Here is a 23,428-nt window from a genome sequence, read left to right on the forward strand (position 1 = left end):
CAGCGAATTTTAAGGTATTGTCCATATTTCTGTGAAAGTGGAGTTTTGTGGTATTGAATATTACATGAAATGAATGGACCATTGGCTAGGACATGGAAATATTTTTGTTAAAACACTATTTGTTTTCGTTCTAACAGGATTTGATCTGAACATATATACATATGTCAGTATATAGCAGACATAGGACTCTAATAGCGGGGGACAAGCTGGCCCAATAGATTGTGTTAGTTAGTGTCTAGTAGACTTGAATTAAACCTGGCATTTGTTCCTTAACAGAGACCCAAACTTAAGAGCGTTTGGGGAGAAACAGGTCCACGGGTATGTTCATACTTGGACTTAATAACGTGTGCAGCAACTTACTATTCTACTTTGGTGTTTAACTTTCACTGTAGATGATTGTGAGTTTTAATTTTTACTCTGCTGAAATTGACAGTCAACTTTAGACTTCTTTTGATTCTCAGAATTCTGTAAAAATTGTCTATCATTGTAACTTTTTGATGCTTATGTGAATAGCATACCTGTTAGTATAGAGAAAATGGAAAAATGTTTGTGGTCTCTGGCTCCTTTTGGTTCAGTGGAAAAAGTGATAATTATGATATGCTTTTCTAAAAATCATGGTAAATGTTTAGTCTGCAATGTCAATTTCTGCAGGCTAAGTTTGTGGCTTGTGAGAACTGTTGTTAAAGGGAATTTTATACGTTTGAAGTGAAGGCAGATTGTACTTACAGGATGATAGCATTGGTGATGATCTCTTTGGTGAGGTGTCTAAGCAATTAAGACTTTTGAAACATTTCACTTCTTGGCGGTGGTTTGTCCATTTGTTTTGTCCCCAAGTAAGGATGATAACCAGTGTGGACTGGAAGTGTGGCAGAGATGACATCAAAGGTCTCGGGGATGTGGAAGGACCGGAGGGAAGCTCAGGCTCTGGGCTGGATGCAGGGCCAGAGACCCAGCCCCACCCAGTGAGACACTGGTCATTGGCTTGAGAATCTCTTAATAGGTGTGTGAGCCCACTTGTCAGAACCTCAGTTTCCTTATCTGTGTGGGAATAACCCTCTTGTATAGTAAAAGCCTAATATACTAAGTGTCCGACCATTCCTTTGGCCAGTTGCTATGACGCACACTGACCGCCAGGGGGCAGACGCTCAGACAGATAGGTTAGCTTGCTGCTGGGTACGGCGATCGGGGCTGGGCGAGATGGTCCGGAAATGCCCTGGAGTCCTCCTGAGGTTCCTCCCCTGCCCCGATCGTGCACTGGGCCTCTAGTAATAATAATAATAATAACAATAACAATAACAATAACACTTTATGGGATATTGTGAAGATGAAAGAATGTATGTAATACGCCTGGCTCTGGTGGGTTTTCTGAGGATGGCAGCTTGAAAAAAATAGAACAAGTCCAGAGAGACAGGAAACACCTGCTTCTCTGGGGTAAGATTTATTGCCAGGAAGTTTAATTATTCACCCACTGATTTCCGTATTGATTCATCCTGACATCATATAGGTAGGTGTGTGGCACTTTGTTGAAACAACAGAGTGCTGGACTTTGTGAGCTGAGCGTAATTTCTCTTCATTTCTGCCTGGACCCTCGGTCACTGTTCCAGGTTGAAGGCTCCCAGTGACGGCGGCTGTTCGCAGTTCATTGTTGTTTTGTTTGTAACTTCAGATTTCACAAGGATGAAGACCTGTGATTGGGAAGGGGGAAGGAACAGCCAGGGGAGGGGGGACCAAGCTTTTTTGCAGCTGTTCTTTGAAATGCGTTTCTAAAATAATAAAAGTTTCTGTGATTGTATGATCTAAGCAGCTGTGTTAGAACTGGCTGCAGTCAAGGGCATTGAGCTGACATTACACATTTGAGTTTCATTTTGATACAGCGTTATTTATATATTGAGCTTTGAAATCTGTGCCTTTTAATTGTTTTAATTTATTGTTGAAGTTGTTCCAGGCCTTCATCTGGTGCCGGTAATTAGCCCCAGCAGCGCTCCCTAACTGTCTGCGGCCCCAATGTGGTGCTGCCTCGGAAGGGGTGGTGGTGGGAGGTGGAAGTCTCAGTGAGACAGGGTGACGGGGAGCAGACAGCGGAGCAGAGAGAGCAGAGTTCAACACCTCCAGCATGGCTTAGCCAGGCAACGGACCTCACTCACCTGAACAGACGTGAACCAGTGCATGGAATTCGTGCAAGAGCAGGCCTTCCTTACCCCGGCTGCTGGCACCGGCTTCTCTTCGGCACCTGGAACCTGGGACCCGGGCTTCACTCTGGCCGCTGCCGGCAGGTGCCTGGGACCCAGGCTGCTTCCCTCTGGCCACCACCGACAGGCACCCAGGACCCGGGCTTCACTCGGCCCCGGCTTCATCCGGATGTTTGAACTAATTAGCATATCACCCTTTATTATTATAGATGTGGTCAGAAAGATGGAAAAAAGAGACACAATCACAAAACAGGTAGCCAGAACCTTTGAGAATGGTATCAAGAAGGCAAAATCCCTGAATGATGTAAAATTGTCCAAAATGGTTAAATAATCTGGGAGAATTGAAACAAAATTAAGTATTTGGAGTGTCAGTGTGAGGAATGAAGGGACTGTCTGTCTCCTTGGGGTAGATTGTGTAGTAAAAATATAGCATGTATTCACTTATCTTTTTTCTCCGCCACTAAGAATAATGGGTTTGAAACCGAAAGGATAGAAAAATTGTAGACCAAGAAAGCTGGGGAGAGATGTTTAGGGAACACAGCGCCCTATAAACAAGCCGACCAGAGATGTGTCCTTGCTCGGCAGGACAGCGGCAGAGCCTGGAGTTCGGCTCTCAGACTGTGGGGCAGTGGGAGCCGCGGGAGAGCGCCGGGCAGACTGGGCCCCCCAGCTTGTCCGTGGTGTTTGGCTGCACTCTGAGTGGCCGATGTGCAGAGTGCCTGGTTTTAAGAGCTGGAGGTGTATTTGGGGGCTGTGGATGGATAAATTTGCTGTGATACCCTAGCAGAATTCTTAAATGGATTATCAAATGTTAATTAGCACCTGAGAAGACTGTAGGTTTGGTAAGCCTAGAAGGATGTACACAGAATGTTAAAAGCTGTTGTCTCTGAGAGGTGGGATTTAGAGATTTAAATGTTTACAGTATTTCTGAAATGAACTTGGTATACTTCCTATGTAATATGCAAATCAACTGAATGGCAGAACGTCCGGTTGCTATGAAGTGCACTGACCACCAGGTTGCAGAAGCTCAACGCAGAAACTGCCCCCTGGTGGTCAGTATGCTCCCACGGGGGGAGTGCCGCTCAGCCAGAAGCCAGGCTCATGGCTGGTGAGCGTACTGTTGATGACGGGAGCCTCTCCGGCCTCCACTTTAGGCAGGTGGTAAGGAGTAAGGGGTCCTGGACTACGAAAGGGATGTCTGACTGCCGGCTTAGGCCCGATCCCCCTAGGGGTCCGGGACTATGAGAGGGTGCAGGCTGGGCTGAGGGGCTCCCTCCCAACCCGCCTCCCTCCAAGTGCAGGAATCTCGTGCACCAAGCCTCTAGTTGTTATATATGTTAAAAAGGGACACAAAACAGCTAGTGCCAACTTGTAAACAAAAAATTCAATCCCAGCATTCTGTAGTAAGCATCATCAAGGGAACACAGGGTAACCATACCAAAGTCACCTATTTCCTTTTTGGATAAGGTTTTTACCAGACTAACAGTGCAGAAAAAATGATGTAGAGGTGGTAGTGTCATCATGGGGCAGAGTTTCTCCAATATCCCTGAAGACTAAATAGAGAGATGTGGACTAGACAGTAGTACATCCAGGAGGTTCTAGTGACTCAGTGTGGGTACCTTGTGAGAGTTTAACAACTGGGTCAAGGACAGCGGAGAGGGAAATAGGTAGACTTCTGGGTGCTGTCCTTGGTTCTGACCCATTTAACATGGTTGCCCACCAACTTGAGGTAAACACTTACTACATTCACTGTCATGCAGATTTGGTGTGGGACACCGGCTCTTCTTGGTTGCCTTTAAGAGGACCCTTGCATTGTATGGGATAAACCTCTTAAGATTCTAGAATTTGTGGACATGTGCCTCTTTTGAGAATTTTACCTCCACCAGAAGGAGATGAAGAAATTATTGACAAAAATACATCTAAGTTCAACCGACTTTTAGCTTCTTAAGCTGTCAGCATTTTACCTTTTTGTCTCCTTAGCTCCAAGGGATTCACACAAATTGTGGGTTAATAGGTTGGTAGGTACAAGAGAATAAATCAGAGGGGCAAGAACACAAGCTTTGGAGAAAGAGCTCGGAGTTCCAGTCTTGGCTCTTCTGTGTGGCTTTGAAACCTTGAGTGCTTGACCTCTCTGTGCCTCATCTGTGAAGTCTGGGGACTCATCATCCCATAGTGACTAAAATTTCAGTTACGTACGTCCAAGTATTTTGTCATATTACCTGAGAGAGAGAATTGTCCAGGTCCAGCTTTTACACCTAGTAACCATTGCCCTGGATTGCTTTATCTTAAAAAAGTCAGAACCAAAAAGAAGTGTGTATGTTAGTGTGCACAGGTGTATCTGCAGAACTCCTGATGCTACTCAAGCGTGTGGCCTGGTCCAGAATTTCTTTATTCCTCTCATTCTTACAGAAGAATGGACCATTTCCATTTCCCTTCCCATCTCTTCGTTGTGTTTTCTGTTTTGTAGAGCAAGGCCTAGATCACATAGCAGAAAACATTCTTTCCTACCTGGACGCCAGGTCTCTGTGTGCGGCAGAGCTGGTCTGCAAAGAATGGCAGCGCGTCATCTCCGAGGGGATGCTGTGGAAGAAGCTGATTGAGCGGATGGTGCGCACCGACCCTCTGTGGAAGGGGCTCTCCGAGAGGAGAGGGTGGTGAGTACTGGGTGCTGATACCGGGGACAGGTGCTGGGGCCTGGGCTCCCTTTGATGACAAAGAAAGCAGTTACACTCGCCCAATGCTTTGGCCCGTTTTAAAGATGAGTGGTCGGGTTGGGTGGGGGAGCTAAAGCTGTTAGAATTCTTCCTTCTGAGATGTACATTTTCTTTGTATTTATTAATGTTAGGAAGTTTGTACTGTTTGAGTGATTTGTGTTTTCAAAGCTCCTATGAGTGCTTTTCCTTTCACATTTTTCTTAAGTGATAATACCATTGCCAAGAGATAGATAAGAAAATAGGAGAAAATCGAATGATGCCATCTTGCTGTTGGTTATTGTTCCAGATGGAAGATAATGGAAGCACAGCAGGCGGTTCTTCTTTTTTTCTTAGAGGAAACTCAGGAACTGAAACACAGCTCTGTTGCCTCGTACCCATCGGGAGCCTGGCTAGTGAGCACAGAGAAGGAGCCACAGATGCAGGGCGGGTGGCGGTGGTGTGAGCGAGGGCCAAAAGCTGGGTTTTCTCTATGGGAGGAAGTTTGATGTTGACCCAGTTAGGATTGTCACAAAGCGCCATTAGCACTCTTCTTGCTAAACTGTAGAATGAGAGGTTAGATTATTGTGCGTTGGGTATTAGAAACTAGAAGTGCAGGATCATGTTAGAGGGCTGTAAATTGAAGTAAACTTGTGTTGGACACATTTGGACTCAGAAATCCTGCTTTTGAACTGTTAAAGCTCAATGCATGTCAAAAGACTTGAATGATACAACATCTTTGTAAAGCACCTTGTTTAAATAAAATTCACCCTCTTATGTGCAAAAATGTAACATCTGTTTGTTTTTATTTGCCAGGGATCAGTACCTGTTTAAAAACAGACCCACAGATGGCCCTCCCAATTCATTTTATAGGTCATTATACCCAAAGATTATCCAGGACATAGAGGTAACTTTATGATTTATCTCTCTGTATGGGCTCTCTGTGTCTTGTTCTCAGCCTTTTATGTTGTCTTAGTGTTCTGTTGATCTAAAACCATGGAACCAAGTAGTTTTTTTTTTGTTTTTTTAGTTGAACTCTTAGAGCAAATGTGTCACACTCAATGTAGAATCTATAGCTTTCTTCTGAATATGTCACGTCTTCTTATAGAAAAGATCTGACTTTTCTTAGCCCTGAAACGCTTCTACAGGGCTGCCATCATTAGAACCACAACCCAAAGTCAATTTTTCATTCGAATTTGTTAAAATTTTCAAAACTCAAGGCCCAGATTTTCAGGCAAGTGGTTTTATATTTTTGAGCCACATCTTGAGAACTAGAGAGGGCTCAGTCTCCGTTTCCTCCGTAAATTTCCCATATTTTTTCATAAAAAGGACTCAAAATATGATGGTGAGCAACAATGAAGTGAGTTTTATAGAGCAGATTGTGCTGCCGGACCCTTTGGAGGTGAGGGGGCGTCACCAGACCAGTAAAACTCTGTAAACTTGACGAGCACCACTGGAGGCGTTTGATACTGTTCACGTGTCCTAATTGGTTCAGTTTTATTATTTAGCCCCTTTCCTTGAACCAGGAAAGACATGCACAGGCATTTCTCATTAACTCTTTCCCATGTGTTCTTGGCAGGTCCTGGTTACTTCGCTGTTTCCTCCTTGGCAGAAAGCTTTAGCCTTCTCCGGGCAGAGCTGTATCACCCATAAACTTGCACTCGGTTTCCCAAACGTGAAGTAATCCACCCCCCCCCCCCCCCAGGTGACAGACATAAAAGTTATTGTGCCAAAATTCATTAATGGAGAAACATGTGCTTTTCTGAAGGCCCCCCACCCCCTTTTTGAGGCAGGTGTGAACTGATGGAATCATTCAGTTAATGGTAAATCTGGATGTACTGGAATGTCATTATTTAAAGCACCAACCCTTGTCTTGAGTATTCTCCCTAAAATGAACTATAAAGTAACCTTTTAGGGAGGCTTAAATCATTTCAGACTGCTGCTGGACAATCACAGTGTTTAGGAATTAATTGATCCATTGGCAGAACTTAGAACAAATTGCCCCCACAGTGTTAGTAGCTGAAGACGGTGTCAACTTGAATCTTAGGTTGGTGTGTGTTCAAGGGAGAGGGGCTGTCTCTTACCCTTAGATGCTTTCGCTAAGATGTTGCTTTTTCAAACATCTTGGGTCCGCGTTGGTGGTATAGTGGTGAGCATAGCTGCCTTCCAAACATCTTGGGAGCTACATTACCTTTTGCTCCCTCCCAATTATTCTTTACCAAGTAGCTCTAAATTTCCTTGAATAATTCAGTAAATCCTTCATTATGAGAAGCATGGTGTTTAAGGTCAATCATGGATAAGTAGGAATTTTGGAAGAACTGTGATCAGGTTGAAGATTTGGTGACATGGATTGTTTCATTTACCCCCCATGAGCGCTATTGTAATTGACAGTATGAACTTAATATTCTGTGGCATGACAGTATGTGACACCACCTAGCATATCCATTTCCTCGGGCTGAAATAACATTTTAAGTTAGTAGAGGAGGCAGATGTGAGGGAAAATAGAGCTTTGGGGGAAAACCCTATTCGACACAAAACCTCCATCATGGTGGTCTGCCCAGTGGTTCTTAAAGTGTGGTTTGGAAAAATCCACTGGTTGGCCACAGGGGTCTCCTCCAGATTTTTGTGGGCTAGTTCTCTTAGTGTAAGGGACAATGTTTTATACTGGTATATTCACTAATAGTAATAATAATAAAAATTATACTTGTGCTAGATCCTCTGTTAAGCATTTGACAGTGGACAATACCTGAAAGTAGTGAGTAGCTGCGATCAACCATTTATTCTGCATTTCATACAACTTTCTGTACTAGCCCCATCAAAATAGAGTTCTTGACCTCCCTTTTGGGAGTATGTTTAATTCTGTTTAATGGACACACAGGCAGAGTTTTGTCTGTGATCCATGGATCAAACGTGAGAGACTCCCAGGCTTGGCTCTCGCCCACATGGTTGCTATGAAACCCCCATAAGCAGAATATAATAGTAACACGTACCTTTTTTGATTGAGCCCTTGCCGTGAACTGTGAACTATGCAGTGTGACTTACATAAGTTATTGCATTTAACTTCTACAAGGTACATATCCCCATCTGTAATAAGGGGAAACTGAGACTAAGAGAAATTTTAGAACTTGCTGCCTACTTCCGCAGGAGAGGTGGGCTTAGTGTTGTCATTTCCAACTGGAAAGCTCAGGAAGTGAAGGAGAAAGATGTATGTTGTTCCCTCCCTCCAGACTGCAGGGTGAACTGGTCTTCCTCCCGCTGTGAGTGCCCGTGCCCTTGGCTGTCCTTGGAGGAGGGCAGGAGGACAGGGCTGGTCGGCCTTGTGGTCGTCCCAGCCTGGGGTCCTGCCCTGGGCTCTGACTCCGGCCTCTCAGCAGAGGCTGGAGGAAGGCCTCTGAAGGCTCTCCTGGGAACGGCCTCTGGCGCAATGATGGTGTGTCGTGTCGCACCTTTTAATAAACCGCATTTTATTCAGGGAAAGTGGGGAGCTTTTTTGTGGTTTGCAAACTTGATATTAACAATGTCCTGACCAGAGAATGCTGAAACCTGCCCACCCACCCAGTTGTGTTTAGGCTTCTAAAAATAATGTTATCCCTCCGCACTCAGACATCTGTTTTCACTCTATTGCCAATTTAAATGCCGCTGTATACTCTGTGTATCATGGCTACTTTCCCAGTATTTTGAAAATTTGCACAGGGTAAGGGGATTTTACAAGTTCTCAGAAACACGAAATGCTCCTCCACAGTAGCCACACCGCACGGTGTCCGAGCGACACGGCAGGTATCTGCGTCATGGAGAGGTGCACACGTGTGTCCTGCGTGGCCGCCGCGGGATGGAGGCATGGAATCGCATTGGAAGGCTGAGCCCCTTCCTGGGTGTGGCTGGGCGGGGCTCGGGTTGATCAGGGTTAACTAGCAGCCAGATTGGGACCACCAGTCCTGGCAGTTGGGTGGGGAGATTTTTCGGGTCAGAGACTACTCCTCTGGGCCCGTGCCCTGTGCAGCAGACGAGGGAGAGGGTCGCTCTGCCGTTTGGAGGCACCGTGGCGAGCCCTGCCCGTCCCTCTCATTTGGTGCGCTCAGCAGTTTGGAGGAAATGGGTGCTCTTCTCGCCTTTTTACGGAGGAGCGGGCTGCAGCTCAGACAGCCAAGCCACTTGCCAAGGCTGCTAATTGACCTGGGTATTTCTACCACAGTGGCTGCCGTCTGTTTCTGAGGGTCTAGTTTTTCTAAAAAGACCTGGCTCATTAGCATTCTAGTAAGGGTTGAGGTTGTCAAATAAGGTGGCAGGCGGTGCTTAGGGCAGCACCGTCAGCAGGATGTGCTGCCGGCTGCCGTGGGTGGCCTGGGCCTGGGCCTGGGCCTGGGCCGCGGAGTTAGAGTCAGGGCAGCCACACTCCCCGGGCTGCTTTCGTGTCGCTTTCCTGGCATTTGGAAACAAACACTTGTTTGGGGATTAGGAAGCCTAATAATTTTGTAAACAGCTCTAAGTGGGGCTTCCTAAAATGATCCATCAAGAATTACTTGGCAGACCTTTTCCCTAAAAATTCAGATGTGTGGACTCGAAAGCAGGGCTCTTCCTAGGCACCGAGCAGCAGAGCATTTTCTGACTCGCATTCGGCTTCGAACGGGAGCTTTTGGGAGGCCTGGCGTCTGCCTCCTGTCTGGGGTCGGAGAGAGAGCACGTGGCTCAGCCCTCCTGTGGCCTGTGCTGTGTCCAGGCGAAGGCTGACCGCACAGCCTCCCCCAGCTCCTCTCTGTTGTGCGGCTTTAGGTGCAAAGATTATAATCAAGTCACCAGTTTTAGAAAACTTTGTAGAATGAAGGGAGACCATAACAGGCAGGAAACTCTTTTTGGTTTGAGGAGCCTCCCAGTCCCTCTTCTAAAAAAATTTTTTAAAAAAAATTGATTTCAGAGAGGAAGGGAAAGAGAGAGAGAGAAACATCAATGAGGAGAGAGAAGCATGGATCAGCTGCCTCCTGCAGGCCCCTACTGGGGATCGAGCCCACAACCCGGGCAGGTGCCTTTGACCGGGAATTGAACCGTGATCTCCTGGTTCATAGGTCAACACTCAATCACGGAGCCATGCTGGCCGGGCCCCCACCCCCTCTTTAAAACATTTTCCCCCCAAACTCCCATGTGATGGAAAATGTGCCTTTTCATTCATTGAAATGTAGAGCAACAAAGCTACTTATTGTTTCAATCGTATTTTAAAAATAGTTGTGTATATTTTGAACTAAGATCAGCTATATGGATTTTTAAAATAACACCTGGTATATGTCTATGTGTGTGTGTGAGAGAGAAACACAGAGACGGAGAGACACAGAGACACAGAGAGAGGGAGAGGTAGATCTCTGGAATACTTTGGGTTCGTATGGAGTGATGATTCTGCCGCAGCTCTGAGCCCAGGGGTGTAGCCTGAGCACGGTAACCACTGCTGAGAGTCACGGGCTGTGAGTGAGACTTGTTGCCAGTACACCTGCCGCCTAGCCAGCGTTTTCCTGGTCTGCTTAGCGTGCTGAGGTGGCTCGGTCACATCTGCAAATACATGATTTCTCTAAATGATTCAAGCACTGAGTTCAGGGTAAGAAATTCTTTACACTCTGGACCCCTTTTTAAAACATTGCTTACACAGACAGAACTGTTGTCTGCCTCGATAGCAGTGGCGGAAGCAGTGCACATTAGTTTGGTTTGGGCCTGTGCTCTTACGTCTGACACTTTACAGACTCACTAGAGGTGATGCTGCGGCTCAGGATTGGTTGCCTCTTGCACACACTCCTACCGGGGCTGGGGAACCTGCGACTGATGTATATGACCAGGAATCGAACCCTCGATCCTTCGGTCTGCAGGCTGACACTCTAACCACTGAGCCAGACCGGCCAGGGCTGCATATCTTAGCGGGAAAAGCATAGACTTAGAGTCAGGAAGGATGGGTGTGATTTCCAGCTCATCCCATTACTAGTTTTATGAGCTCAGGCAAATTAAACTCCTTCCTTGTTTAAAAGAGGGAAATAATAAGAATTTCCTTCCAAGGCCAATTCGTGGGTTATTTAACCAAATAAACATGTTTGGAGTATACCCAGTTCCCGATACCGTGTGCCCAGATCCTGGAGCATTGCCTCTCTGAAAGCAGTATGCTTCCTGTTGATCATTTAGCGTCTGGGGCCTAGCACAGCTAGTACCTGGAATACACTGGCATGCTGGGAAGTGTGGTGTGAATGGTGAAAGATGAGAGCCGAGGGCTGCCATGTGCCGAGCTTGTTTTAAAGGAGCTTCAGGCTGGTGGGAGATTAAAAATGGGCAACAAAATTTTTTCTATAATAGTTGGCTTGTAGTAGTTTTTAATATCTTTTCTCAATGATCAAGACAATGCTTTGGATGGATCCACAGATTTCTCAGTATAAGCTTAATATTGTTGGGTACCTTCCGCCAAATATTTTAACCGGTATTAGAGAGGAACCCAATGAGTTACTATTTATTTGTATGTTTTGGATGCAAATGGCATTCTTGAAACATTCTGAGTTCTGTCTAGGCCTTTTTCTTTTTTTCTTTTTTTTTTAAATCCAACCCAAACTCATTGGAAATCCTGTGACAGTTGCCAGAAGGGCAGGGAACATTGGAGAAAAAACATTGTTGGGCTAATGTCTTACTTGGAAAAGAACAGGATTCCTATCCACAGACAGTTACGCAAACCGAGATGGGGTAGCAGAGGTATGCGTTTCTGGAAGCGGCGCCAGAGTCTGAAGCCTAATAGCGTCGTTGATTCACAAAAACTCACTTGTCGCCTCCTTTCTCCCCCAGACTATAGAATCTAACTGGCGGTGTGGACGACACAACTTGCAGAGGATCCAGTGCCGCTCTGAAAATAGTAAAGGTGTCTACTGTTTACAGTACGATGACGAAAAGATTATCAGTGGGCTGCGTGACAATTCTATTAAGGTGAACAACTATTTTGTATGTATTACCTGTAGAACTGTGCTTACATGTTAGACACTAGAATGACAATCTCTTCATTTATTCCAGAGAGCCTGAGACAGAGTGTTTTCCTGCACTCACATGAGACCCCTGGGTTCTCGCACTTCCCACCTTCTCTAAGCACATGTGTGTTCTGTATTCTGTACTAGGGCACCTGGGGGACATGCCTCAGTATCCAGGGCTCCTGATGACTGTGTGCTGGCGCAGGTGTGCTAATTTGCTGGAAATCAGTCATTACTTTTTATGACTTCTGAGGAAGGCTCAGACGATAACACAGACGCATGACAGAGCAATTTAGATTGCTTTTCAGTAGTAGATAAACTGGATTATTTCTGTGTTTAATGTTTGGCAGCTGATCAGACAGATTTCATTGTACATTGTTTATAGCTTATTTTATCATTTAAGAAAACACAGCGGGTTGTTGGGTGTGGTTTTTTAGGTATAACATATACAGGAACATGCACTTGCTTTGGTGTAAAGCTGTATGAACTTTGACAGCAGAAGTAATTGTGTAACCGCGACAATGCCCAAGATACAGAAAAGTGTCCATCCCCCAAAGTTCCCTGTCCTCCCCTTTGTGTTCGACTCTTCCCGTCTTCCCCTCGGCACTGGCCGCCGTTGGTTTTTCTGTGCCTGCAATGTTGTCTTTTCAAGAATGGCCTAGAAGTGCACTTCACGGTGTGTAACCTTTCGAATATGGCTTCTTACACTTAGCACAGTGCACTGGAGTTTCAGCTGTGTCGCTGCACTTGGCAATGGTTGACTCCTTTTCGTTGCTGGGCAGTGTTCCATTTTGTGGCTTATCACAGTGTGCTTATCCACTTAGCTGGTGAAGGACATTTGTGTGCCTCGTTTCTCACAATTATGAGTAAAGTCACCGTAAACATGCATGTGTTTGTGAGAGCATAAGTGTTCACTTCATTCGAGTAAAAGCCCAGGAGGAAGATTGCTGACTCAGATGTGAGGTGTGGTGTTTTACTTGCTGAGGAGTTGCTAAGCCGTGTTCCAGAGCAGCAATGCCATTGCAGTTCCAGCCAGCAAAGCGGGAGCTTCCTTTGCTCTGCCTCCTGTCGGCACTTGGTAGTCTTGCTTTTTGACATGAGCCATTCTCATAGGTATGTGGGTAGGCCTCGTTTTACTTGCCCAATGGCTTACCTACCGGTGCTTGATTACCATCCATCTATTCATTGGTCAAGTTTCTGTTCAGATCTTTTCTCTCTCTTTTAAATAGGTTTTTTTATTTTATATTGAGTTTTGAGAGTTCTTTACATATTCTGCATGCAAATCCTTTATTAGATAAATTTTGCAAATATTTTCTTACAAGCAGGGACTTTCCATTTTCTTAATGGTAGATTTTAATTTTGATGAAATCCAGTTTTATGTATTTTTTCTCTCATGATTGGTGCTAAGAAGTCTTCCACTGAGCTTTTTGAATCTGTAAATTTATATCTTTCAGTCACCAAATTTCAGAAGTTGTTGGCTCTTACCTTTTCAAATATCTTTTCTTCACCAGTAGTTTGTTTCTTTGCTGAGAGCGTCTCTCTTGTCATTCATATCGAGCATGTTATGTGTACCTCATGGGAAGAGTTACATTAGCTGCTGGGAACTCTTGGCCATGACCTCTGGGTGATCTCCAGCCTGTTATGTGTGGTTGATTGTCTCTTCCCCTGAGAATCGATCACTTTTCTTGGTGTGTGTAAGATACTAATTTTGGATTGTAGCTTGGACAGTATGGGTGTTACATCATAAAGAGTTCGCAGCCTGTTCTAAGCCTCTGGAAAAAATGTCTGGGTGCGTTGTAAGCAGGTGGTTAGCCTAGTCAGCTTCAGAACACGGACTTCCATTTCGCTGTGACTTCACAGAGAGGGAGTAGAAGGTTGGGAAGGATTTGGATCTCTTCTCTGCTTCTCGGAGCCTTTAATACTCACCATCGGGTCTGTCTTGGGCTTACACCCCCGAGCTCAGTCTGAGGCTCAGCAGCAGTTTGATATCCGTTCACTTCTCACAGCCTGGCTGCGCTCTGCAGTCTGTCCTGTGTGTGCCCCGCTCCCTCTGTGTGGCGGATTAAAGGGCCCTGTCTTTCCAGATCTCTTCTCTTTTGGATTTCCCCATCTCTTCTCCCCACAGGGGTCCTTTTTACCTTGTACTCTGGCTAGAAAATGGGCTTTCTCCTGGACTTTTAGTTACCTGTGCCACTGTTCTGGGGCGCGTCTTCATGACGGCCTGTTCTTGAAGCACAGCCACGTGAGAAGAGGGGGACATGGGGCCCTCCACACACGCTTTGGGCCCCTTTCCCCAGTCCCCTGTCCGGAAAGAAGGGTTTAGCTCCAATTTTAATGCCTCTGCTGCTAGTTCACGTGCAGCCCCTGAAGCAGGGCAGTTGTTCAGTGCCGCCTCTGTCCCTCGTGCATGTCCCACCTGTTTGATGGTTAGCTCCCGTATTTGCTGTGACAGGTTTGTTTTATTTTATGGTTCAAGAAATGAGGTGAGACAGAAACACTGACCTGATCTTACCTCAATAGATTTGGGACAAAACCAGCCTGGAATGTTTGAAGGTGCTGACGGGGCACACGGGCTCCGTCCTCTGTCTGCAGTATGACGAACGTGTCATTGTGACCGGCTCCTCGGACTCCACAGTGCGGTGAGTGCGGGCTCAGCGGTCTGAGCCTGAACTGCTCCCAGGCGGAGACCGAGAGCGCCCCTCCTCTCCATGTGCGTTGTGTGCTGTCGTTCCCCAGCACTGCGGGTGTGGGTGTAGCTGCATTTGGCTAAGCAGGTCCTTCCCCATCGCCATGTAGTACAGAGATGACACCAGGCTTCCCTACAGAGCACACTGCCTGCCACAGGCCGGCTGCCCCCGGGCCGCGCTCCAGAGCAGCGAGGAGGCAGGTACTCCGAGTGGGCTGTGGTGGACACAGCCTACAGAGTCTGAAAGAATCAGCAAGAGCTGTCCGCGGAACCTTCCCAGGGCCACAGAGAGAGCTAGATGTTTTGTGGAATCTTATCCTGTTGAATTCTCACATTACCCTTTCCAGTAGATACATACTGTCTTTTTTGTAGATGTAGAAGGAAACAGATCGGAGAGGTTAAGCGGTTTGCTCAGAGTCACACAGCTAATTTGAACTTTGAATTTATAGCATTCACGACTGTCTTCCCATTGCGTAGACTTTCCAGCAATGGCGGCACTTGTTTTCTGATGCCACCCCTGGGCAGAGCGATGAGGCTGGGAGTGGCCATGCTCCCTCCCAGAAGGGAAGTGGGCTGCTGGCTGGAAGTGGGGAGAGTAGGAAGGACACGCTGTTGGACCCACTCCTGCACCACTGGGACAGGGCGTTCCCGAGCCCAGTGGCCGTGGCCTGGGCGTGGTGGGGAGTCATCAGGGCCTGGGGTCACGGCACAGCCCTGGCTGCTGCTGTGGCTGGGGAAGCGCGTCCTCCGAGGGGCGGGCACACCGCTCCCGTGGACCGGAAGTCATGCCGTCTCAGCAGCCCCACCCCCATCTGTTCACCCAGCAACTTTGAATCAAGACTGGAAGAGGATGTGCCACGGACCCCTGGGTCACCTGGCGCCTCGTGTCCTTTCCCTGGCGGTGCTTCCAGGCCCCTGTTTTTCCTCCTCTGCTCTGCATCCGCTGGACCTCTCGGGAGGCCGTGGCTGCAGAAAAGCTATGATGTGAAAGGGCTCCTAAACGTCCCATATCTCAAGGGTGAACCAACTGGGAGACACTGGCTCTGTCCCTAAAGCCACCGGGTGAATAGATGGTAGATAGGTTGAGGAGACTTCATGGCTTACAGTCCATTAGGCTCCAGGCCTCTCAAAGGTCAAAAAGAACCTTGACTGTCCTCGGCTCTCCACCCACCAAGCCCCTTCCCCGTCATCCCAGACTCCCCGCAATGTCCACTGACTGGAAGAGTCATTTTTTTACCATCAGTACAAACCTGCAGGCACAATCCATAAACACTGCCGTTACATAACCCTGCACCTGAGCAGAGCCACACTTGCCCGCCTGCTTTTGAAACACTCGCAGCAAACAGAGAAATTGCTCCTTTAAGCAGTTAGGTATCAGGTCCCAATCCCCAAATACAAGCCAAGCCCACTCTCCCAGCCTGCTACAAGGAACGGGCCCGGGCCCGGGTGCCGCGCACTCTCCTGGCTGTCCCCGTTGGTGAGCATTGTGTGTCTGTTCTCCAGAGTCTGGGATGTGAACACGGGCGAGGTGCTGAACACACTGATCCACCACAACGAGGCCGTCCTGCACTTACGCTTCAGCAACGGCCTGATGGTGACCTGCTCCAAGGACCGCTCCATCGCCGTGTGGGACATGGCGTCCGCCACCGACATCACCTTACGCCGCGTCCTGGTCGGCCACCGAGCTGCTGTCAACGTGGTGGACTTCGATGACAAGTACATCGTGTCTGCCTCTGGGGACAGAACCATCAAAGTGAGTGTGTCTGCTTCCTCCGTCTCTTAGGATGGAGTCACTTCTCAAGATCCTTATGCTCCTCCATTGCGCTCAGCAGCCCCTGAAGCCATTCCATTCTGCATGCTCCTTACGTTATAGGCACGGGAGGGGGAAGGGCCATGGGACCCGGCAGGAGAGCAGTCCTCCGTTTCCTGAAGCCACTTTGCCGGTGGCCTTTATACGGGGACAAGAACTAACCCACTGAGCATGTCCCATGTGCTCGGAGCTTGTACGTTACCACCGCGCCCTCCTGGCACACTGTTGAGTTGGTGTTGCCTGCATTGAACAGATGTGGCTCCGTGAGGGAAGACTACACCGGACACCACACAGCTAGCTAGTGGCAGAGCTGAGATGGGATCTAGTCACCTGGTTTTGAGAGCCAAGCCTGTCCTGCCACAGACCCTGGGCTGGCTGCTGGAGACGTGACGCGGGACATGTCCCCGTCTTCAGGGAGCGCGGCGTGTGGACAGCAGACGTGTGAGAAGCGGTTGCTGTTGACTAGGGTGACCCACAGGATCGATATCCATTTAATTTGAAAAAATTTAGCTTTCTTACGTTTTTATAACAACTTTATTAAAACAATTCACACACCATGGGATTCATAATTGTAAAGCACACAGTTCAGAGGCCTTTGGTATATCTACAGTGTGTGTAGCCCTGACTAGTTCCAGGACATTTCAGTCCTCTCCAAAAGTGCTCAGACCCGTTAGCAGTCAGCCCTCCTCTCTTCCCCTGGTCCCGGCAGGCCCGGGTCTCCTTTCCGTCCTCGGATTGCCTGTCTGACTGACGTGTTTTCCAAATGAAATTCTCCAATATGGGGCCTTTTGTGTCTGGCTTCTTTCATTTAATATATTGTTATCAAGGTCCACCCATAGACACTGTACCATGTAACAGTATTCATTTCTTCTAATGACTGAAGAAATGTCATTGGGTGGATGTGCCACATTTTGTTTATCATTCATCAGTAGATGGGCATTTTGATTGTTTATACATTTGTCTGTTATGAATAATGCTGCCGCAAACATTTGTGCGGACATATATTTTCAATTCTCTCAGGATGATAAGTTTTGCTAAACTGTTTTCCAAAATGGCTACACCAGTTTACAATCTTACCAGCAATATATGAATATTTGAAATTGACTAAAAACAAAACAAAACAACAAAACCCTTCTTTTTATGACTTGCCCTAAACAGCATTCTAGTATCACAGATCACAGACTAGGGTGCTTCATACCTTAGATTGTGTGAACAGCTGGGATTTGTATGAGGTAACTCACTCACTGCTCAGCCACACCGTTACACAGACCAGGTAACTCACTCACTGCTCAGCCACACCGTTACACAGACCAGTGCTGGAAGTGCAGAAGGCCTGGGCCTTAACCACTCCTGCATAAGAGCAGCCTGGATCAATTCTCCATGTCCTGGTCAACACTTGGCATTGTCTATCTTTTTATTACAGTTATCCTAGTGCAGTGGTCGGCAAACCACAGCTCATGAGCCATATGCAACCAACTCCCCACTTCTTCAAAGTAGACTGGCCCAGGCCAAAAAACCAACTTCTGCGCATGGGCCACAAAGTTTCAATCGCACTGGACATGCACGCCCACACGTGGTATTTTGTGGAAGAGCCACACTCAAGGGGCCAAAGTGCCACATGTGGCTCTCGAGCCGCGGTTTGCTGACCATTGCCCTAGTGGGCGTGTGGTGGTATCTCTGTTGATTTTGTTTTTCATTTCCCTAATACCTGATGATGTTGAGCATCTTTTTATGTGCTTGCTGGCCATTTTTATGTCTTTGGAGAAACATCTACTTAAATCTTCTGTTCATTTAACAAATTGGATTATTTGTCTATTGTTTAGTTGCAATAGTTCTTTTTATGCCCTGATAATAAGGTGATTCACCCTCATTCTTTGTACGTGGATAGCTAGTTAACCCATTCAACTACAAGTGCAGCTGGTAAAATAACCCAGCACTGTGTTCGCTGTGGCTCCTTATGTGGCTGGTGACATATTGTGGTCTCACAGAAGAGGGATTATTCATTGCACACGCGGAATGTTAGGAGTGAGTGTGAGACAAACGGAGCTGTTCAGGAACTGCTGGGAAGAGGAAGGTGTGGAAGGTGAAGCTTGCCCAGATCTGTTGGGTGTGACATGTCAGCTGGCATAAACCTTACAATCTGGGCAGCTGAGTGTATGAACCTCCAGGAGATGTTCTCTGTGACCATCTCAAGGCTCGGAGACTTCACCGCCTCCCTTTGGATTGATGCCAGTTTTAGCACTCAGCATCCAGGAAGGCTCTATTCTGTCTAATCTCCCCCAGGCTCCCAACGTATTTCATGATCCAGTATGTTGATCCTTCCTAGAAGCTCTGGCTTTGAGAACGGTATTGTGAGGGGTCCTTTCTGTATTCATCCCGTTGCTGATGTGTTCCAGGTGTGGAGTACGAGCACCTGTGAATTTGTTCGCACCCTGAACGGGCACAAGCGAGGCATCGCCTGTCTGCAGTACAGGGACCGGCTGGTTGTCAGCGGATCGTCAGATAACACCATCAGGTGGGTGGCAGCTCGGTGCCGGCAGGGCAGGCGGGCTGGTTTCTGCCATAGTGCCGACTCCTCTCCCGCTCCCAACGCTCCAGCAACGTAGAGGCTTTGGGGGTGCTTCAGAAAAGAAAACTTTAGGTAACTTTTCATTCATCTGTTTGGCTCTGCGTACTGAATCCTCTAAGATTCCCCCACCACACAGGGCTCTAGGACTTAGCGCTACAGGGTCACTTAATACCAGAATGCTTAGAACAGAGCATGCCCCATCCAGCCTGGCTCTGCCTCCCTCCCTGACACGTGGTTGGGCAGGTACCTTACCGTCTCTCCCAGGACTGCAGTGCAGAATCACCTACTTCTGTTTGGTCATCTATTTCATTTCCTTTTTTCTCCCCAGCACGCAGTGTCCTTGCTTTCTAACAATCTGACCATCCTTAAACACTTTCTCTCTTATATCTATTTAAGTAACCCAAGTCATTTCCCCCTACCCGGTTTATGCTGTATTAACTGTGTATATTTATGTGTATATACATACACACAAATTATCTAATGTTTGGGCAAAATAAAGATTGGGTTCGATTATTTGAGAAAGGGAGGGAGAAGGGAGGGGTTCTGACTGGTGGAGAGATTGGCTGAGGGTGGCTGTGCCGAAATGTTCACTGGAAGTTCCTTACAGAATTTGCTTGCTACCCTCGCTTTATGTGTGTTCCATTGCTGTGCTTTCTTTTTGCAAATAATGCAGAAAAGTTGATCATAATAGAAACAAATTTTATTTCCAGAACTGCTGTATAATTCATATACAGAAAAAAAGGCTAACTGTGTATATTTATATACCAGGTTTATATTTCCAAGGCACTGTATATAGCTCATGGGTCTCCCACTTTGACCTTGAACCTGGGCAGCCCAGGATGCAGCACATAGCAGGGTAGGGGTCCCTGAGCCGCGTCGGGAGACGGAGACCACCATGCTGGTGCGCGCCTCCCGGGCCTCGCGGACTGCGGCCTGGAAGTGCCTGGGGGGATTCTCTTATTTGTTCAGTAACACGCATGTGATTTTAACGTTTCAAACCGGGTAAAAGGAAATATAATGAAAAGTAAGGCTTCCTCCCAAGTTAGTGCTTAAAAACACACAAGTGGCTAAGTGTGCACGCATGTGCACGGTGTGGGCTGGGAGTGAGACGGAATGAAGAATGCCCGAGGAGGGACAGGCCTGGGGCAGATACGGAGCCGTGAGGCCCGTGAGGCCCATGAGGCGGGTGGCCACGGGCAGTTCACAGAGCTCTCCCCTCCAGGCTGTGGGACATCGAGTGTGGCGCCTGTTTGAGAGTCCTCGAGGGACACGAAGAGCTGGTGCGGTGCATCCGGTTCGACAACAAGAGGATTGTCAGCGGCGCCTATGATGGGTGGGTACTTGCCATGGCGGTGCTCTGCTGTGGCTGGGTCTGCGGGAAAGGCTGCCCTCGCGCTGTGTGTGCGGGTCCGGGGCCGGGCGGGCTCCGTGTGCTGGTGGGTGGCAGGTGTCACTTCACTGCTGGTCATTGAGGCCACACAGGCCCCAAAGCCCCCAGCAGCAGAGCCTCCAGGCTCCTACACGTATGCCTTTCCCCGTTACTGTGAGCAAACCGGGGGCGGCTTAGGTTGTGCAGGAATTCCGTTTGCCTCAGCCCTTAAACCAGGCGTGGGGTCCTCTCCCCGCCCCCCCCGGTTCAGGGATCCATTTCTTTCGCCCTTTTGGTGAATTGGACAGCTCCTCTCGTAAAAGCGGCATGGCTTTTTAAATGAGCAAATGGCAACTATAAACCTTCCAGGATGGCCTTCTGTAGATCTCACACGCGGGTCAGGCGTCTGTTTCGGAGCGTTTGCCTCGGGAGAAAGGCATCCTTGGAATGCCACCGAGAGCCCCACTCTGTCCAGCCCCCCCTGAGCCCCAGGAGCCCGGTGAGCCTGTGCTGACAGAGGATCCCGGCAGGGACTGAGCTAACGGGACGTTGTCTCGTCTCCCTAAAAAGAATACTCTGTGCGTTCCAAGCCTGGGGTGTGTGGCGGTTAAATAACCTGTAGGAACAGAAGCAGCTCCCCATTAGCGCTCCTACTGGGCCGTTTACAGGCACTCCCTATCGAGGAAACGCTGGATGGAGTTTAAAACGTTCGCTTGTTCGCTCATCGCAATCTCCTTGTCCTTTCCAGGAAAATCAAAGTTTGGGACTTGCAAGCTGCTCTGGATCCGCGAGCTCCGGCAAGCACGCTGTGTCTGCGCACATTGGTGGTACGTGGCCCACGGACACGGGCGTGGCTCCGGCGCTGGGGGTGGCCGTCCTGTCCATTTGGGCTGGCCGGCGTCAGAGCTGACATTGCTGCGGCCGTGAGCCCTGCCTGGGAGCTTGGCTCTGGCTTGCGCAGTGAGAGCAGCTCCTCCTTCAGGGGGGCCCCTCCTGTGGATGTGGGGCACTCCTGTAGGCACTGGGCTGTGTTACACTCTGACAGCATCGCTGTGCTGTGCTGATGGAAGGCCCCTCCGTCTGCAGTCTGTGGGTTATTGCCTTGAATTATTGGGGCACTTTATATGTTAATCTTATTTTTGCAGCTTTACCAAGCATATTATTTCTCATCATCGGCTCGCCGTGGTTGTATTTTTTGAGGGATAGTTGCTTGAAAGTACTGATATTTTTCTTATTTTCGATAGTTCTCCCTTTTTAATAAAATCTTCAGTCCTGGCGTCGACTAGAACATGCAGAACTGTAGTTGGGGCCATTCTCCTCTTCTTGGTTTCACGGGAATGCTTCTAACATTTCATCCATCAATTCTGCTGTTGGCTGTGGTTTGAGATAGTCTTGGTCCCAGTCTGCACCAGGTCTCAGGAACGGGCATTGCACAGTGTTGCTTCCCGCCCTGACCTGTCTCAGACCCAGGCGGACCATCACATTTTCTCGGACGCACCCCTGGGCCAGGGCCTGAGACGGAGTCCAGTTAAAGGAAAGGCCGAGAGGGGAGCAGAGTGAGTGCGGAGGGCGAGAGGGGGAGCAGAGTGAGCGCCAAGGGCCCTGAGGGCGAGGGCCGCACTCCGCCACGGGCGCTGGGGGCTTAGGATCGGGAGCGCCTGTGCCGTCCCTCCGGCAGGCCTCCCCCTCCTCACCCGGCGCTCTTTTCGCAGGAACATTCTGGACGTGTGTTCCGGCTACAGTTTGATGAATTTCAGATCATCAGCAGCTCTCACGATGACACTATTTTGATTTGGGATTTCTTAAACGTGCCTCCCAGTGCCCAGAACGAGACCCGCTCTCCCTCCAGAACATACACGTACATCTCCAGATAACAGTCTGCTCTTCGCCCGTCAGGTGAGCGCCCCTCCGCTGGCTGCGGGGGGAGTCCCGCATTGGGGCGGGAGGGGGTGGGGGATGGCATGGCTTGTTCCTTTCTCAGCGACAGGAACCGAGGTGAGCTGCCAGTGAACACGTGCAGTCGCGCCAGCAAACAAAGACACAACTCAGTACACCATCGGGACAAACTGCCCAAACTGGGCACAGCCAGCCACTGCGTCTGTCTCCCTCCCCCCGACAGATGCCAGGGGGCACGTCTCTCCCCCCCCCCCCCCCCCCCCCGCCCCTTTCACCTGCGCTCGGCCTCGTGGGTTTTCACTCAAGCTTACTGAGTGTGGAATAGATTGCCCTGTTGGACAGGTCTTTACAAATGTGTGCATTTCTGCAGCCACCTCCGAAAAACATTTTTATGTCCCCAGAGAGGTCCCTGTGTCCTCCATTGTCAGAGCCCGCCCCCGCCCCAGGCTTAGCCAGCGCAGGCCTGCTCTGTCACAGCCACAGCTCTTGAAATGTAGCCAGGACGACTTGGGAATGGAATTTTTAATTAGATTTTAATTGGATTTTTAATTGTATTTAATTGTACTTTATTTAAACTCATGTTTAAATGGTTACACGTAGCTAGTGACTGTTTTTGGACCAGTGTAGTTTTATATTTAACTTTCACATTGAGTTTTTGCTCCATTTAGCGTTACTGGTTGTGTGTGGTGTGAGGTCAGAAGCTCATTGCTTTGTTTTATAAGTTAGCTAGTTGTTAGCGCTGAGTACAGGTTTCCTCTCCATCGAATGGCTCTGGCACGTTGGTCACAGAATCAGGTGACCCCTTATTTGTACTCCTGTTCCTGGACTCTCTTCTCTGGGCGGCTGTCCTTTTGCCAAGACCATACGATGTCATAAAACTTCCAACTTAAAAAAACTTTTAACTCTTCGAGGTCCTTTAGGTTTTCACATTCAGTTTTGAATTAGGTTGTCAAATCCTATGGAAGTGGCTGTTGGGGTTATGATTAGGACTTCATTAAATCTAAAGATCGTTTTGGGGGAGAATTTTCTTCTTAACACTTTATTGAGTCTTCCAATTTATATTGTGGTCGGCAAACTGTGGCTCTCGAGCCACATGCGGCTCTTTGGCTCCTTGAGTGTGTCTCTTCCACAAAATACCACGGCCTGGGCATTTTGAAGAAGTGGCGTTAGAAGAAGCTTAAGTTTAAAAAATGTGGCTCTCCAAAGAGATGTCAGTCGTTGTACTATTGATGTTTGGCTCTGTGG

The 23,428-nt window shown here is 48.2% G+C and overlaps 1 protein-coding gene across 5 annotated transcripts in view; it reads left to right on the forward strand.

The window, feature by feature from the left end:
* FBXW11 (F-box and WD repeat domain containing 11) overlaps window positions 1-23,428 on the forward strand; it is a 98,921-nt gene that overhangs the window by 70,288 nt on the left and 5,205 nt on the right. For all 5 annotated transcript variants that reach the window (XM_084884405.1, XM_084884406.1, XM_084884407.1 and 2 more), the window contains 9 exons: window positions 4,657-4,843; window positions 5,696-5,786; window positions 11,678-11,815; window positions 14,374-14,492; window positions 16,043-16,292; window positions 18,746-18,864; window positions 20,141-20,251; window positions 21,036-21,114; window positions 22,000-22,183. In XM_084884405.1, the coding sequence (XP_084740531.1) occupies window positions 4,657-4,843; window positions 5,696-5,786; window positions 11,678-11,815; window positions 14,374-14,492; window positions 16,043-16,292; window positions 18,746-18,864; window positions 20,141-20,251; window positions 21,036-21,114; window positions 22,000-22,161 (1,256 nt within the window). In that variant the 3' untranslated portion in view covers window positions 22,162-22,183. The remainder of the gene's footprint in view (window positions 1-4,656; window positions 4,844-5,695; window positions 5,787-11,677; window positions 11,816-14,373; window positions 14,493-16,042; window positions 16,293-18,745; window positions 18,865-20,140; window positions 20,252-21,035; window positions 21,115-21,999; window positions 22,184-23,428) is intronic.

This window comes from Pipistrellus hanaki (genome assembly GCF_964339955.1).
Source record: "Pipistrellus hanaki genome assembly, chromosome: 5".
Lineage (NCBI taxonomy): Eukaryota > Metazoa > Chordata > Mammalia > Chiroptera > Vespertilionidae > Pipistrellus > Pipistrellus hanaki.